Source organism: Arachis hypogaea, chromosome 2, assembly GCF_003086295.3.
Source record: "Arachis hypogaea cultivar Tifrunner chromosome 2, arahy.Tifrunner.gnm2.J5K5, whole genome shotgun sequence".
Classification (NCBI taxonomy): Eukaryota; Viridiplantae; Streptophyta; class Magnoliopsida; order Fabales; family Fabaceae; genus Arachis; species Arachis hypogaea.
The window spans coordinates 94,461,747-94,479,094 of NC_092037.1; the positions used below are offsets into that span (position 1 = coordinate 94,461,747).

Below are 17,348 nucleotides of genomic sequence, written 5' to 3' on the forward strand. Positions count from 1 at the left end.
ATTTTTGTCTTATCATAAAATAATAACTCATATTTAAATATTTTTTATTAGATAAAAAGTACTGCATTCCTTTTAAATTTAAAATTTATAATGTTTTATTTTTTATTTTTATTTTTAATAGTAAATTAATTAAAAAAATACAGCACTTCTTATTTTTTCTTAAATATATCAGCATTTCGTTTAAAATAAATTTAGACTTGTTTTTATTATCCAAGGCGTTGTGAAAAAAATAATTGTTGGTAAGAGGAATTTGGATTCTCTAAAGTTTGAATTTTACTTTAGAGAGTAAAGTGTAATCTTCTATTCTTGAATAGTTTCTCTTTCATATTTATTATTGGTCTCACCTATGAAATTAATGGTGAGAGATCATATTTTACTCTCTAAAGTAAAATTTAAATTTTAGAGGATCAAAATTCTGATAAGAGTTCTTCTAAAAATCTAGATAAACAATGATTATTTTGAATAACATGAATAACCATCAATCAAATAAAAATACACTACACTCTAATTTAATGCTATTAATTAAATTTACTATTTTAACTCTACTAATTCACATTATTCACGTATTGTTCAAAAAAATTATTAGTTACCTATACTTTTTCGTTATAAAAATATCTTAGAAAAACTCTTAACATGGAAAATCTGACTTGCTATTTTACACGTTGGAGTTCTTATTAGTATTATTTAATATTAATAAGAATAATATAATTTCTGAGTGGTAATTCCCATTTGCTCAAACATTCAATTTGGGTCAATTTGGCTTTTTTCCTGTGTAGGAAACAACCCACTATCCAAGTATCCATGGCTACAGTTTCAGCACCTTTGGTTTCTTCTCCCAAACCCTCTTCTTCTTCTTCTTCTTCTTCTTCTTCTTCTTCTTACCATGCTTCCATTTCCTTCTCAAAATTCACCACAAAAACAAACTCTTTCAGACCCAAAAGAACCATAACCAGAACCAGAAGCTTAACATGGTTGAATCCACAACAACCACGTGCTGCACTCGTGGAAGCAACACCACCACCACCACCACCGACGTCAGCTGCACCACCACCACGGCCACCACAACCATCAGTGAAGGTTCTTGCACTCCCTGCTGACCGTGCTGATGACCTTCAAGCCGAAGCAAGAGCCATGGCACGTGCTTCCAATGCCACTCTATACACCCCTGAACTCATTGCCTCCAGATACAAATCACGACCCTTCAAGGTTCCAAAGTTTGAATCTTTTTGGCAATATAAATTCTGGGTATGGCTTGATTTTGTGAATTGATTGGCAATTTAACCCCCTTTCTTGGTTGTTGGTGTAGGTGGTGGGAAGGACCTTTCAGATTCTGAGTGCTTTGGGTACTTTTGCGGTGAAGCTTTTCATTGACCAAAGGAATGGGACGCTTGATCAGAATAAGAGGATTCGTGCAATTGAGCTTAGGAACATATTCACTAGATTGGGACCTACTTTTGTGAAATTGGGTCAGGGATTGTCTACTAGACCTGATTTGTGTCCACCTGAGTATTTGGAAGAGCTCTCTGAACTTCAAGTATTGTATTACTATTCTCCTCTTTTGAAATTTCATTCTTTTTTTAAATATATATGTTTCAATTGCAAATCTCTTTGAAACTATTCTGTTATGTAAAGAATGTGTCCTGCTATGCTGCAATAATATGAATGTGAGTACAAAAAGTTAGTCACAAATTTAAGTAGTTGCATTTGATGCAGATATGCATACAATATGCATACATCATAGGTTTCTAGGGATTTATGGAGTTAGCAATGTCATTGATGAGAATTTTGATTTGGTTGAGTGTCTGATGTCAAATATGCTGCATATGTATTATAAAGCTCTTTAGCACATAATTTGGATGAATGTGCTCTTATAAGACATTAAAAATATGCAATGAAATTTCTTCACTAATTTTGATTAGTCTATTACGTTTCTATTATGAAAGGAGGAGTGTGTGAAGTGTGAACTGTGAGTTATGAAATAGTGGTACTTAGGTTGTATCGGTCATTTTTGTTATTGATCAGGATGGTTTGCCGACATTTCCTGATGTGGATGCCTTTGCATGCATTGAGGAAGAATTAGGACTATCCCTCGAATCTATCTACTCGACTATATCTCCATCACCCATAGCAGCAGCCAGTTTAGGCCAAGTTTACAAGGCTCGGCTGAAGTACTCTGGGAAACTTGTTGCCGTAAAGGTGCAACGCCCTGGTATAGAGGAAGCTATTGGATTGGATTTCTACCTTATAAGAGGCCTAGGGTTTCTTATAAATAAATATGTGGATGTAATAACCACCAATGTTGTTGCACTTATTGACGAATTTGCACGGAGGGTATTTCAAGAGCTTAACTATGTGCAGGTTAGTTTTTCTGTGAAATATCTAAATTTGTATTCTAGTTGTAGCTAAGCACACATCTATTATCAATTTAAGCATCTTGGTTTTCCTTTTTCGAAGAAAGGCTAAACAAAAGTAAGTGGTGGACTATTTGCCTAATGCACAAGCAGAAGGTAAGAATGTATGACTGAGCCTTCTTTCTTTGTAAGATCTTAATCTGGTGTGTGCCTCAATCATCGATGGATTAAGAAGACATATTTGTAATCCAAATCTTTTTTGTTTAGGATTGAGTGTTAATTTTGACAGGTTCCTGCAGGAGGGACAAAATGCAAGGAGGTTCAAAAAATTGTATGCTGACAAGCAGGATATTTTCGTCCCCGATGTTTTCTGGGACTACACAAGTGCTAAAGTACTAACAATGGAATGGGTTGATGGAGTCAAACTCAACGAGCAAGAAGCAATTGAGAAACAAGGATTAAAGGTCTTGGATTTGGTGAATGCTGGCATTCAGTGCAGCCTTAGACAACTACTTGAGTATGGATATTTCCATGCAGATCCTCATCCTGGGAATCTCTTGGCAACACCCGAGGGAAAGCTTGCTTTTCTAGATTTCGGGATGATGAGTGAGACACCAGAAGAAGCAAGATTTGCCATAATTGGTCATGTTGTTCACTTGGTTAACCGGGACTATGAGGCTATGGCTCGTGATTATTATGCTCTTGATTTCTTGTCAAGTGATGTTGATGTGTCTCCAATTGTACCGGCACTTCGCGACTTTTTCGATGATGCACTTAATTATACCGTGAGCGAGCTTAACTTCAAAACACTAGTGGATGGTCTGGGAAATGTTTTGTATCAATATCCATTTAATGGTAAGATCATTTATGCCTTTCAAGTTTCAATGTCTTATCATTTTAACTACAAATGTTAGACATGAAAAGGTATAATCATTTATTTGGCAACTTCCATTTTCAATCTTGGAGGAGTGATATAGTTGTGGACTTATATGAAAACCAGCTGTTTGTTCCTGTCTTCTTGCAAGTCTAATCAGTTGCTTTTGTTTAATGTTTTCTTGGTCCCTTCCATTGACAGTGCCGGCATACTATGCATTAATATTGAGGTCTCTCACTGTCTTAGAAGGTTTAGCCCTTTATGCTGATCCGAATTTTAAGGTGCTTGCTGCTTCATACCCATATTTTGCTAAGAGGCTCCTAACAGACCCAAATCCCTATCTAAGAGATGCTCTTATTGAGTTGCTGTTCAAGGATGCAAAATTCAGGTTTGTAGTCTCCACTATTTTGATCTATCGTTGGTTGAATATGGTCATATATCCAATCATGTATTGCCACACTCAACAAAAGTAACTATTATTCAATAATAAGATGTTAGAATAATATAGCCATGTATTTTTCTGTGTTTAATTTCTTTGTCTCCTATATTAGTAGAATATTGTTTTATTACGTATGCTGGAATATTCATTGATCTAGTCTAGTGCAGATGGAATAGACTTGAAAACCTGCTAGCTCAAGGGAAGAAGGACCGGGATTTCTCGGCGAAAGAGGCTCTACAACCTGTTTTGAAGGTATTATTAAGTCCAGATGGTGAAGAGCTAAGGACTCTAGTAATCAAAGAGGCCGTTCGCGTATCCGAAGCTTTTACTATTGGCACTATTTCCTCAACATACCAGGCTCTTCCTGACTTTATGAGGAACCTTGTTTTCAATGCTAATGCCAATGGACCCCTTGCAATGTCAGAAACTGAATTGCAAAGTATGATAGAGCTAAGGGATCAAGTGATCAGGGTATGGGGACTTCTGCGAACCTCTAATGATTTCGAACCAACTCTTTTGCTACCAATACTACAGGTAAGATCTCAAGCTTGCCTCATCATTGTATTTCGGATACTATTTTTCTTTTCGTTCTTTTTTATTTTTGGACTTGTGTCTTTTGGTGTCTTTACCATCTTTTATGTCATTATGATTGTTTACAATAAATTTGAAGGAGCAATCCTTTTTTTCTTTTGGTAGAGAATTCTTATTTCATCGTTCTGCGAGACTCGAAGTAAGTTGGAGGAACATTACGAATATAGTCAATGAAATGGATATATAGAAATAGAAAAAATTTGAAATTTACTTAGTACTTGTTCGAGTGATTTGTTCAATTGGATTTTCAATCAGTTTTTGGCTCTCATAGTAACTTTCTACATTAATATTTTACTATGAACAGGTCCTTCAGCAACCTGAGGCTCGCAGACTTGGGGGGCGTGTCGTGGGTGGTATCACTCAACGCCTTGCAGCACGCTTTCTCCAGCAAGTACTCCGAGTGCAAACATCATCGTCGTCGTAGATTTCGCATCACCGGAAAGTCTAGGTGAACGATTATTCATCCTGCTCTAGGCTATTTAAGAGTTTGTACTGATATGATCTTATTAATTAGTATTGATTTGGCTCTTGTCGAATGCAAGTTGCACTTTAGAGAGTAAAGTTTAGTGTCCGAATTAGTTGATGAGAAAATCAATGGTTTTAGATTTGATTAGAAACTACATTAATAACGTGGAAATTTACATATTGTTGTCTTTATGTGAAGTTGATAGTTGAAAACCGTTAAATGATAGGTTAGCCAAACATATCAAATCTTTTAATAATTCTCAACTATCAACTTTTCATGAAGACAACTGTATGCATATGAGCCAGATTATCTCGTGAACGATTCATATCATGCACTTGGGAGCCAGATTGTGAACCGGTCTATGATATTTTGTTGTAGCTTTTGCTAATATTTTTGTTGTCTCTTTATTTGGTCAGGTTATTGTGGACAGGGAACATAGAAGTTCATTCCTAACACTAAGGGGGAAAAAAAACAAAGAAAAGAAGGGGAAAAAAGAAAGAAGAAAGTAAGAAGTTGATTCTTGTCAAAATTGTTTGATTTTGTTGTTTGTTATTTTTATATCCTGGTCCAAAAAGGTGTATATATTACTCATCATTATTGATGTTGCATCATCTTGATCGGCATCAACAAATAATTATAATAATTATATGATAATAGAAATTCGCAAGAAAATTGCTCTTTGGTCCCTTCTTTTTTTAAAGAAAAAATATGTTGTTTTTAAGTTTTATTTTAACTTGGACCCCTTTGCTGTTATAAGAATAAGAATAACTATGATTTAATGCTGCCATTATGTATTCAAATTTCAAAGTATGGAGGCTTTAGCAGTACTGGCACAGTGGCACTTAACTTGGATTCAAATAATTTATGTAATTGTGACCATTTGAAATATCTATTAAATCTAAGATTAGAGATAGAAAGATCAAAATTGTGTGAACACAATTTAATGTCAAAAAAATTATACAACAATTTGCACAGGTAACATATTTTTAGTCAAGTAGCAATAATTTCATTTTCACCCTTTTTTATGTTGGTTATTTGTTGGTTAAAATTGCTGTCATATAGCATGACTCAATTATGCAATAGAACAAGTATTTAAATGAATATGTATTTTTAAGACTAAAAATGTAAGTACTAATATTGTGTTTGGAATGGAGATTAAAACTGAAAGATTGAGACTAAATTAAGTCTTTGTATTGTGTTTGGTGTAAAATATACTAAAATGAGTTATGTTTCAGTATTATGTTAATTTAAGATAAATATGGAGGTTTTTAGGGTAAATTTAGAATTTGAAAAGTTAAATGAAGGTATTTTTGAAAAGAAATGTTATTAAAATTTCAATTCTTTGCGTCTCCAAAAAATCTCAAAGAAATGTTATTAAACACAATACTGAGTCTTAGTTTCTGTTTCAGTTGAGTTTTTAAAAACAAACACTACCTAAGTGTGCAAACTTGAAGCAATGAAGTATGGCTATGTCATTTTCACTAGAGATTATGATGATCACACTCCAATCTTCTATTTCCACTATCCAAATCAATAGATGCATGACAGTAGTATCTAATTGGAGAAAACTTAGATTGTACATAGTTTAATCTTAAAAACTTAAAAAGCATAGTAAAAGTATGTGGGAGAGTTGAGAAGTATCTTTCAATATGATTGTACAAGAACTTCAACAACTACACTACAAGGCACTACAAGGAAGAAGGAGACAATGGATGAATCTCTCTCATATCATAATACATATAAAGAGAAGGTTCTTCCATGGGAAATTGCCAAAACATGTGTCTTCACCCTTCATTATTCTGCATTTCAGCAAGGCAGCAACACATGTATGAGTAGTGCCTTATGACGTATATTTGCATAGTCCTTGTTGTACAACATTGTGACAACTCAAAATGTTGTGTGCTTTATGACTGGGCAATGAGTGAGTTGAAAAAAAAATGTTAGAAACTATCAAAATTTATTATTTTTAGCCACCACTTAGTTATTAATTTAATTTTTTTAAATCTAATAATCTAACAATATATTTTATCTCATATTTTTATACGACTATATTACATGTATACCAAAATCAATTACTAAATTAAACCACATATATATTTGTACATAAATATATTAGTGACTGATTTTAATGGCTGATTTTAGTATACGAATAACATTTTTAATTTTTAATATTGATGGCTAAATAATGACAAAAAATAATAAATTTTAATAATTTTTTAACATTCCTCAAAAAAAAAGGCATCAAATCCACTAAAAAATTCAAAAAAAAAAAACTACTTTCACATGAAAATTCAACTATAAAATTATTCATTATGTATTTATGTATAAATACATTTGTTGTTTAATTTATTTTTAATATATAATTTATTTTTTCAACATGTATTCTATGTAAATAACTAATTTAATAACTAATTTTTTATATATAAATTTAACATAGTTAAAATTTAGATAAAGATCTAAATTTGATGTAACACCTCAAAATGTGGTATGTGAGAGTATGAATTTTAGAAAGCATTATTTATTTATGTATTTTGCAATTTGCGAGAAACTTCTTTTTTTTTTTTTTGACAGTCTGGAAAAAATATTTTTGCTGTTTATAAAAAGCAGATCAACTTAGACATATGAATGATAGCATTAGGCTTTCTCACACCATGCAAGAAGAAGGATCCTGTGTCAGCATAAATCACTCCCTAATATCATTTTAATACATTACACTTTAATCAGTCCCATTTTAAAATTAATTTCTGCATTCAATCACCGAGTCTAGTACTCTAGTTCTCCAACTTCTGTTTTATTTTTATTTTTATTTTTTTAAAAATAAATTAGACAACCTCCAATTTTAAGCATTACATCACAAATTTACTCATATTACACACTCACATAACCAACATTTAACGGTTTCTATCCACTACTTAGCCTTTGCATAATTTCAAATTCAAATACAATATTAAGAGACACAATTTATTACTTGAACTAAAGTCTCAGCTGCCTCTATTTATTTTATTTTTATTGAACGCCTCTAATGGGTTGTACTATTCCCGTTAAAAAACGTAGATCGGGCTTTTCTTCACTGAAACATTGTTTGAGGTCTAGGTCTATGACCAAAAGAAAAAATAATTTTTTGACAAAAAAAAAAACGGAACGATGAAAAAGAGGTCCATAAGATTATGTTTGATTACCGCTTTAAAATAATAAAGACCAATACCAAAAACAAGTAATAAAGATTTATGACCCCAAAAAAAAAAAATAATAATAATAAAGACATAAATATAAAATAGCAAAAAAAAAAAAACTATAAATATAAAGACATACATAATTACATATACATAAATGCAGTCACATAGATACACATAATAATGTAGTCTGTTTGGTTGTTAAAATTATTTAAAAAGAGATGAACGCATTTGTTATTAAAACCAATTTTGTCCTTAATAAAGAAAAAGTTGTTGGTATTGAAGCCAATGAGAGAATTTTAATCATTTTTAAGGGACAAAATTATAATAAAAAATTACGCCTCAGGTCTAATATTTGTATCTCAACTTTTGGATATATATATATATATATATATACTAAAATTAACTATCAAAAATAGTTATTATATATTTATATATAAATATATATTATTTAATTTATTTTTAATATATATTTTATATTTTATATATTTTATATTAATAATTAATTTTAATAACTAATTTTAATATACATATAACATGTTCGTGTATATATATTGTATCGTGTGTTAGTTCATGTCTCACTAACCACATAATAAACATGTGTTATCATATTTATATCTTTGATAAACATGAATAAAAGCCAAACACAACCTAAGTAACCTTGATGAACTATTTACAATACCGATATTACAATTTTGATAGAATTTTAGGGTACGTTAGTAAGCAAGATAATTTTTTTTTTTGAGAAAATATAACAAATCAATTCTTTATTACTTATTAGTCAACTTCAATCAATTTTCTCCTTCTTTTCTAAATTTCTTAAATCCTTGTTTTAGATAAAAGATTCCAAAAGCATTGCTCATTCCATAAGGGAAATACTTCTTTAATTTGGACCATAGCCATCGACGAAGAAACCATAGATAATATTTTTACATTATATAATTGGAATTATAAATTCTAAAACATTGATGGTCGGTGGATCATTTTAACAATGTCATATTCACAAATCATAATCTAACTACTAATATGAAATTCATCTTAGTGTTTATATCTAACTTCTTTTTGTTAGGAAATTTTATGTCGTCTAATCTGTTTTGGGGACTATATACATGTATATAAATTAAGTATAATCATAATAGCTATTTTATATTTTGATTTATATAAGTTGATCTCATCGTTAGTTTAAGTAATAAAAAGAATAAACTAAAATTATTTGTTGATTTGAATCTAATAAAAATAAAATTAATATTTATTTTATTTAAACTTTTAAAATTTGATGAGAACTAATAGTTAAATATAAATAGAATTTTAGCATTTAGTATACCAAAATTATTTTGTAATTTTTATCCTATTAAAGAGTTATTGTTCAGCCTAAAATAAAGAATTATAAGATAGAATCAAATTCTTTTAATTATGTTTATAAATTTAGATACATTTCTATTTTCATATATTTTTTTATCGATTTAATATGGGTGGTTATAGAATTGTAAAGTCTAAAAATTTTAATATTTTTTTATTTAATTATTTTTTTCATCATTAAAATTTAAGATTTATAATCTAATTGCTTATATCTAATAAATAGAATAATTTACCAAAATAAATAATTTGACTTCCAATTTTACTAGAATACATATTTTACAAAATGAATACCAAAATGCATTTTTTATAAATTATATAAATTGACTCATGATTTACGAATGAACGTAAACCGTTTTTCGCAGATTACGTTGAAAGCCAAATTGCACCTTATCTATTTATTCTAAATCGAATTATTCAAACATGAAAATTCTCAATCCAAATATATGCAATCCAAAGATTCAGAAAGAGCACCCCCAAGATTTTGACCAACTACTAATTTGAAGAAGGAATGAACACAAAAGAAGGAATGATGAAGTGAATGTAGCAAAGTATAAGCATCATCACCACGCACCTTCAAATCTTCAGATTCATCTTCAGCATAGGATAGTAGAAGATTTGGCGGCTACACATGTTCCCATGGGGAATGTGCCACGTGTCCTCTGTGGCCGGTAATGACGGTTGGGTCACTCGGTTATGCTCCTTAATTAAGGAACACGGAGGCCATGCTCCATGTATCTTTGTCTCCTGTCCCTAACTTAAATTCTTCGTGGGTCCCATTGCCTCCCTTCAATATCATGCATGTGCCTCTTCCTCCATTCTCATTTAATTTTCCTCTTCTCTTATACATATCATTATCATTTATTCACACACGAAAAAATTAGTAGTTTTGCACCAAAAAATAAACAAAAATAGTACTAAAAATTAGTTATCAAATTAATTATTATATATTATTTAATTTATTTTATATATATTTTATATGTTGGGCCAATCGTGGGGAGCTCTCGACAATCGGAGAGATTTCGGGGAGGAATCAAGTGAGAGAACATAAGATGAGAAGACACCACATCCAACTCAAAACCTTAAGGTGTCAAGTTAATGGGTCTCTCATCTTATAAACTCCTCACTCTTCCATGCTTTCTTTGATGTGGGACTAACTTCAACACTCCTCACACTTGCAATACTAACATTATATAGATAATTAATTTAATAATTAAATTAATTTTTTATATATATTTAATATGATTGAAAATAAAATAAAAGTTGAGTTGCACATTTAATAAAGTTAATCAATAGGTTAATTAATTAATTTATTGCCCTTGAATTCACCACTTATATATCTCATTTTCAACTCTTCTATAAAGGCTTTGACCCACTTTAACTGCTCTGCAAGTTAAATTCCTATTTTAACCTTGCAATTAACATTTTATACCATGCTCTTTATTTATTATATAATGATGTAAAAATAAATTTATAATATTATAACCATATCATTTTTTTCTTACCTTCTCATTTTTTCTTGTGTTAGTCATCCACTTCCACAATTTGTTTCTCATTTTTACGAATAGTTATATATCTTTAATATATTTTTTTGTTGAGTTATTATAAATTTTATATAATTTTTTTATTTGTTTTATATTAATAATTTTGAATAATAAAAATTAAATTTTAGAGTTTTTACTTTATCAGTAACAGAAATTCTAATATTATATCATGAAATTATTTAGTTCAAAAATTTAAACAAATGAAAATAAGTCTATACATAATTATATTTCTAAAAAACATTAATAAAATAAAAGATGACCGCGCCTGGATTACCTAGGTTTCTTTGAAATAAAAGTTTTATAAAATATATTTTGGAAACTAAAAAAAAAGTATATATATATATATATATATATATATATATATATATATATATATATATATATATATATATATATATATATATATATATATATATATATATATATATATAGGCCGGATATAGAAATCTACTTAAGCCTTAGCTTATTAGAGAAACACTTGTATGAAAAATTGGGAAGTATCTAACTGATTACTAATGTTTGTTTCTCTTGGCGGTAATTTGTTTTAGTATTATTCATCTTTGCCAAGATGATTTAAAATTGTTATAGTTGTTAGGCATTTAGTGTACGCGCATGTATCGTCAAAGTCAAATAATAACTCTAATGAAGAAAAAGACAAAGACTACTATACTTATAATAATGAACACTGATTTTGTTAGCTATAAAAGATATTGCTAGTTGTTCTCCTCGAAAATCCTTTCCTTAATTACTTGGAATATGTTTTGCTTGCCAAATTGCATGTGTGTCCCCTTTTCTACTTTTTCGGTAAAATAATGAAAGTTTGAGATATCAAAACATTGTCTCGTTTTAAATTAACTTATGTTGAACAAGTAGTACGTTAATTATTACTTCACTTGTCAAATTGTTATTATTCTCTATCGATTTTTGTGAAAACTCAAGTACAATCAATTTCACGTAAAGTTAATATCTGAGAGTCATTAAATAATTTGACTGATTTAACTAAATTTTTATCTAACGACTTTCAAGTATCAATTTCACGTGCAGTCGACCGCACTTGAGTTTTTACCACCAATTTTTTAGGACATACATATTTTTGTCAATACAAAAATTTTTATTGATAGCCTAAAAAGAATAATGGCAAACAACTCAAATGTTCAAATTTTGTTTGATATATATACAATAATTTATTGATTAATAATAAATTTTTAAATAAAACTTAATCGAATAAATAAATAAATAAATAAATAAAATGTCTCATTCTAAAATCAAATCTGAAATTGATGAACTTTTACTATAATTTTCTTTTTTCTTTGCCCCTAGATATATGCCACAAATGTTATTGACTGCCTAACTAGACGCAATTTATTACAACCAAACGTTCTGGATGATTTGTCTTTGTCAATCTATTTAGTAATAGTTTTAACTTTTCATCCCAATTCCAAAAAACATATATTTAGTGTTGTTTACGTACCATCTGAGGAATATATGGCATTTGTGATATTTGAGAATAAAAATATTATTCATATATTAAAATTAGTTATTAAAATCAGTTACCAATATATTTATATATAAATATATATAATTTAATTTATTTTTAATATATATTTATATTTAAATATATATTTTAACTAATAATTAATTTTAGTGACTAATTTTAGTATACACATAATATTTTAAAAATAGTTATTATACACTACAATAATTTCGACAGATAGCGGCAGAAATTTTGCGACGATTTTATAAAATTGTTGCAAAACGGCAACTTGTGGCACATATAGCGGCGGTTATTGGTTGGAACTTCAATCAATACTACATTTAACGGCAATTTTTCTCGAATCGCCGCTATATTTCAATCAGACTTGTATTTAGCAGCGTCTTTTCGAAAACCACCGCTATATGTACCGTTTGGTGAGTTATTGTTTTATATTTTGCGACGATTTTGTTTAAACCGCTGCAAAATGCGTATTACCACATATTGCAATGTTTTCTTTAATAATAACCATCTGGATATAATCTAGTTAAGTAAATACTACTATCTTAAACTACATATGTTTAAATCATTGTTACTTAAACTCGTAACACTTTTGCTACATTCGTTTTACCTAAAAAAAATTCACAAGTTAAATAAACTATATATGTTAACTCATGTGAACAAATTTACCAATAAGATTTTCTTGTTTACTTTATTGACATTTAAATTTGCATTCAAATATGGATATAAAAGAAGAAAATAAAATCATACTCTAAACTAATTAAAAATCAAACATTTTCTAAAAATAATAATTATAAATATTTTTTGTAAAATATTAAAAATAATAAATAAAAATATTTTATACAAGTCATTAAAAATTCAAAACTTTATAATTTTACCAAAATTATAATTTTAAATTTTAATTTTTTATTTTAATGATTTGTTGAGCATTTATTAAAATAAAAAAATTTAATTTTTTTTAAATAACAATCTTAACTTATATTCTTAGATATAAGAATTCATAATAACTATATTCAAAATTAATTAATGTTTTATCAAAATTAAATACTAAATAGAATAAAAATATTTTTATATGAAAATCAATCAATCATCTGCATATTATCGTGGTTAATAGATTCAATAATGCTAATTGACTAATAAAATATAATGTTTTTGGCAAATATTTCACTAATTTTAAATATTAAAGACTAAATTCTAAATTTTAATAAATATTTTTAAAAAATATTTTATTTTTAATAATTTATAAAAAATATTTATAATTATTTTTTTATTTATGATTAAATGTACTCTTTATTGTACTCTTTATATACGCTTGGATCAAATATAAATAGATGTAAATTAATTCGATCTACTTTGGTAAAAAATTAATTCGAAGCTGACCCATTTAAATTACTAGGGACGTCCTAGCGTGCGTAATTCGAATTACCCTGATTCGAACTACCCTAAGACTACATGCAAGCATAATTCAAATTGGACAAATTTGAATGACAAGCATTACTACTAATTCGAATAGGACTATATTGAATTAGTGTTGGTTTGTCTAATTTGAATGAGACTGATCAAATTACATAAGAATGTGTTTTTGGGAGATCCTGGTAATGTTTTTCAATTTGGTATAATTGTGTAATTTGGTCATCTATTTAATTTAATTGTGCATTTTACCCAATATATAAGGTGTCTATAATAGCTATGATTATATATAAAGTATATAACAAAAAATTGTATGGCAATCAAATGTGTTCATATGATATATATAATTATTAGCATTATATATATCGAAGAGATATTTGGCTTGGTAGTAACATGACATTATTAAAACTTTTTCTTCTTTCGTTTATTTGTTATTAACCGCCACAAAATTTATAGATGTTTAGCGGCGGTTATTCAGCAGTTAGCTAAAATCGCCGCTAATCGTTTACCCGCGACCTATCTTTCAGCCTTTGGTTTAACCGCCGCAATATATTTGGCGGCAGTTAAAATCCACCGCAATATGGCCCCATAACCGCCGCTATTTGCCGAAATTATTGTAGTGATATTATATATAGATCATAGATACTAGATCTTTGAAGAAGGTTAGCATATGGTGTGTATAATAATAGTTAGTTAGCTATTTGTTAGTCTGAGAGTGTGTGTTATGTAGAGAGTCTGTTAGAAGTGTTAGTCACATTAGTGGGTATATAAATCACACACATCATTGTAAACTACACATACAGTTTCTAATTCAGATCATTCTTTCTCTAACGCTCTCTCTCTTCTTCTCCGTCTTTCTCTCTCTATTGAGTTCTGGCCTGATACCTTCATGGTATCAGAGCTTCAGATCCATGTGACCATGACTTCCGCATCACTCACTATTGCACAAATTACTCAAGCTTTCTCAAGTCCGATTGCAATGAAATTGGATGAAGAAAACTTTCTGCCATGGAAAGATCAAGTAGAATCTATTATAAAAGGTTACGAAATGTTGAATCATATCACAGGCGAGTCAATTCCAAAGAAGCATCTTTCAATCGAAGATGAAGCTTCAGGCACGGTGAATCCAGAATATGCAATGTGGAAGAAACATGATGCACTACTCAAGACTTGGCTTCTTGCATCAATGAACAAGAGATTCAATACACGCATGGTTGGATGTATGATTTCTCACCAGATCTGAAAAAGATTGGAGAGTTTCTTTGCATCACAGATCACTGCGAAGATTAGGCAACTCAAGAACAAACTAGTAAACACGAAGAAAGAAGGTTCGATTTGCGATTACTTGCTAGAGATAAAGAAGGTAGTAGATCCTTTAATTTGTGTTGGAGCGACGATAAATGACGCTAATCATGTAGACGCTATTTTAAATGGACTACCAGAGGAGTACACCTCATTCATCACCACTATAATTGTTAGGTCTCCTCCAGTGTCAATTGGAGAGTTAGAAGCTTTGTTAATGGCGCACGAAGAGTTGTTAGACAAGTATAAGAGACCTAAAAATTTGTACAAGCACATGTCGCACACGTTCAAAACCCTAATCACAATTTTAGAGGAGGTTTTCGTGGAGGAAGGTTTCCATTTTGTGGATGAGGCGGTTCAAGATTTGGCAGAGGAAGAAGACACATGCAATTCTAGCATCAAGGATATGGAAGATCAAATTCTATGCATCCTCAGGCTCAAGGATATGGAAGAACAAATTTCAGAATAATACAGTGTCAAGTGTGCAACAAACTTGGACATTCTGCTCTCACTTGCTGGTACAGATACGATTCTAACTCTGGAGGAGGTTCACGCACAGAAAACTCCTTAGTTTCTCAAAGTCCTGGTGCCAATCTTTCTTACTCCAGTGCCTTAATGCAAAATGAAGCTGATTATGCTACACCTTCAACTCTTCAAGACCTAAATTGGTATCCAGACTCTGGCGCCACGCATCATATGACTGCAGATGCAATGAACTTCATTGAAAAGTCTGAATACGCTGGATCAGAACGTGTCACTATTGGAAATGGTACAGGTTTGTCAATTAGCCATGTTAGAAATTCTATTTTTATTTCAGATCTGAATAAGAAACAGTTTTTGCTCACAAAAACTTCTTTTAGTGCCTCAAATTTCGAAAAATATCCTGAGTGTATATCAATTTACTAAAGACAATAAAGTCTTCTTTGAGTTTCATGATGATCATTGTGCTGTTAAATGCAAGGTCTCCAAGGAGGTCATACTCCAAGGAACAGTTGAGAAAGGCCTATATAGATTTACTAACTTTCGAGCAAAAGATAAAGGCAAGTCAGTTGCTGCCTTCCTTGCTTCAGTTCCACGAAACACCAATTTCCTTCTTTGGCATGCTCGCCTTGGGCATCCCTCAACTACTGTAGTAAGTAAAGTTTTGCAATCTTGTAATATTTCACTCAAATCTGAACATTTTGTGTGTCCTTCTTGCTGCTTGGGAAGGTTCACCAGCTCCCATTTTCTTCTTCAAACTCTATGTATAGCAAACCCTTAGAACTCGTGTATACAGACATATGGGGCCATGCCCCTGTGACTTTAATAAATTGTTCAAAGTACTATGTTCATTTTATTAATGCTTTTTCTCATTTCACATGGATTTATCTCATTTCTTCAAAGGCTCAACTCAGATCTGTATTTCTTGATTTCCAAGCTATGGTTGAATTGTAACTTGATACTAAAATTAAGATGATGCAAAGTGATAATGCAAAGGAATATGTGAGTTTGGCCAAGTTCTTGTAGGGAACAGGTTTAGCATGGAGGTTCTCATGTCCGTACGTCCACCAACACAATGGAACTGCTGAACGAAAACACCGGCATATCGTTGAAACAGGTCTCACATTACTAGCTGAAGCTTCAATGCCCAAACGATTTTGGGGTGATGCCTTTATCACTGCAGTGCAACTTATCAATATGCTGCGTAGTCCAGTTCTGGACAATATTTCACCTTATGAGAAGCTGTTCAATGTCAACCCAAACTACCTATCCTTGAAAACTTTTGGTTGCTTATGCTTTCCTTATACTAGGCCATTCAATAACTACAAGATTGATGATCGGTCCCAACCCTGTGTGTTAATTGGTTATGGCATTCAGCACAAAGGCTACAGATGCTTGAATGCTTCAGGGAAAACCATTCTGAGTAGGCATGTTATCTTCGATGAAACCAACTTTCCCTTTAAGTCTGGCTTTCCACAATTCCTAAAGGACACCCTTTTTGATGATCCCCCATAATCACCATCCTCATTATCTCAACCCACGCCATCTCTTACCATTTTGTCACACCAGCCCGTCCCTGCCACATAAAACCCCTCTCTTAGCCTCAACCCTTCCAGTAGTTCCCAGTCCATCAATTCAAACTCCCCAAGCCATTCACATAATGAAACTCCCTCTTCTTCTCCTAGTCTTGCTAACCAATCTGCCCCACAACCTCAAACTCAACCTTCCCAACATGTCCACTCATTTCATCCAATGATAACTCGGTCGAAGAATGGCATTTTCAAACCAAAAATGCTTCAAGCCTCTGTCACAATCAATTCTGAACCTAAGAATTATAAGGAGGCACTGTCAATTTCACATTGGAAGATGG

General features: G+C 30.7%; 1 protein-coding gene across 1 annotated transcript; it reads left to right on the forward strand.

The window, feature by feature from the left end:
- The first annotated feature begins 603 nt into the window (after nucleotides 1-603).
- LOC112752003 (protein ACTIVITY OF BC1 COMPLEX KINASE 3, chloroplastic) lies at nucleotides 604-5,393 on the forward strand. The gene is made up of 8 exons (XM_025801368.3): nucleotides 604-1,206; nucleotides 1,307-1,534; nucleotides 2,023-2,358; nucleotides 2,651-3,206; nucleotides 3,427-3,613; nucleotides 3,832-4,198; nucleotides 4,560-4,703; nucleotides 5,138-5,393. Exons 1-7 carry the CDS (start codon nucleotides 802-804, stop codon nucleotides 4,677-4,679), a joined length of 2,199 nt encoding a protein of 732 aa, XP_025657153.1. The 5' UTR covers nucleotides 604-801; the 3' UTR covers nucleotides 4,680-4,703; nucleotides 5,138-5,393.
- Nucleotides 5,394-17,348: the final 11,955 nt, after the last annotated feature.

Excerpts from the sequence above, each read along its gene's own strand:
- LOC112752003 (XM_025801368.3), top strand. The coding sequence starts at position 802 with ATGGCTACAGTTTCAGCACCTTTGGTTTCTTCTCCCAAACCCTCTTCT. Across the intron at positions 1,535-2,022 it reads AAGAGCTCTCTGAACTTCAA|GATGGTTTGCCGACATTTCC; the intron begins GTATTGTATTAC and ends GTTATTGATCAG. Across the intron at positions 2,359-2,650 it reads AAGAGCTTAACTATGTGCAG|GAGGGACAAAATGCAAGGAG; the intron begins GTTAGTTTTTCT and ends AGGTTCCTGCAG.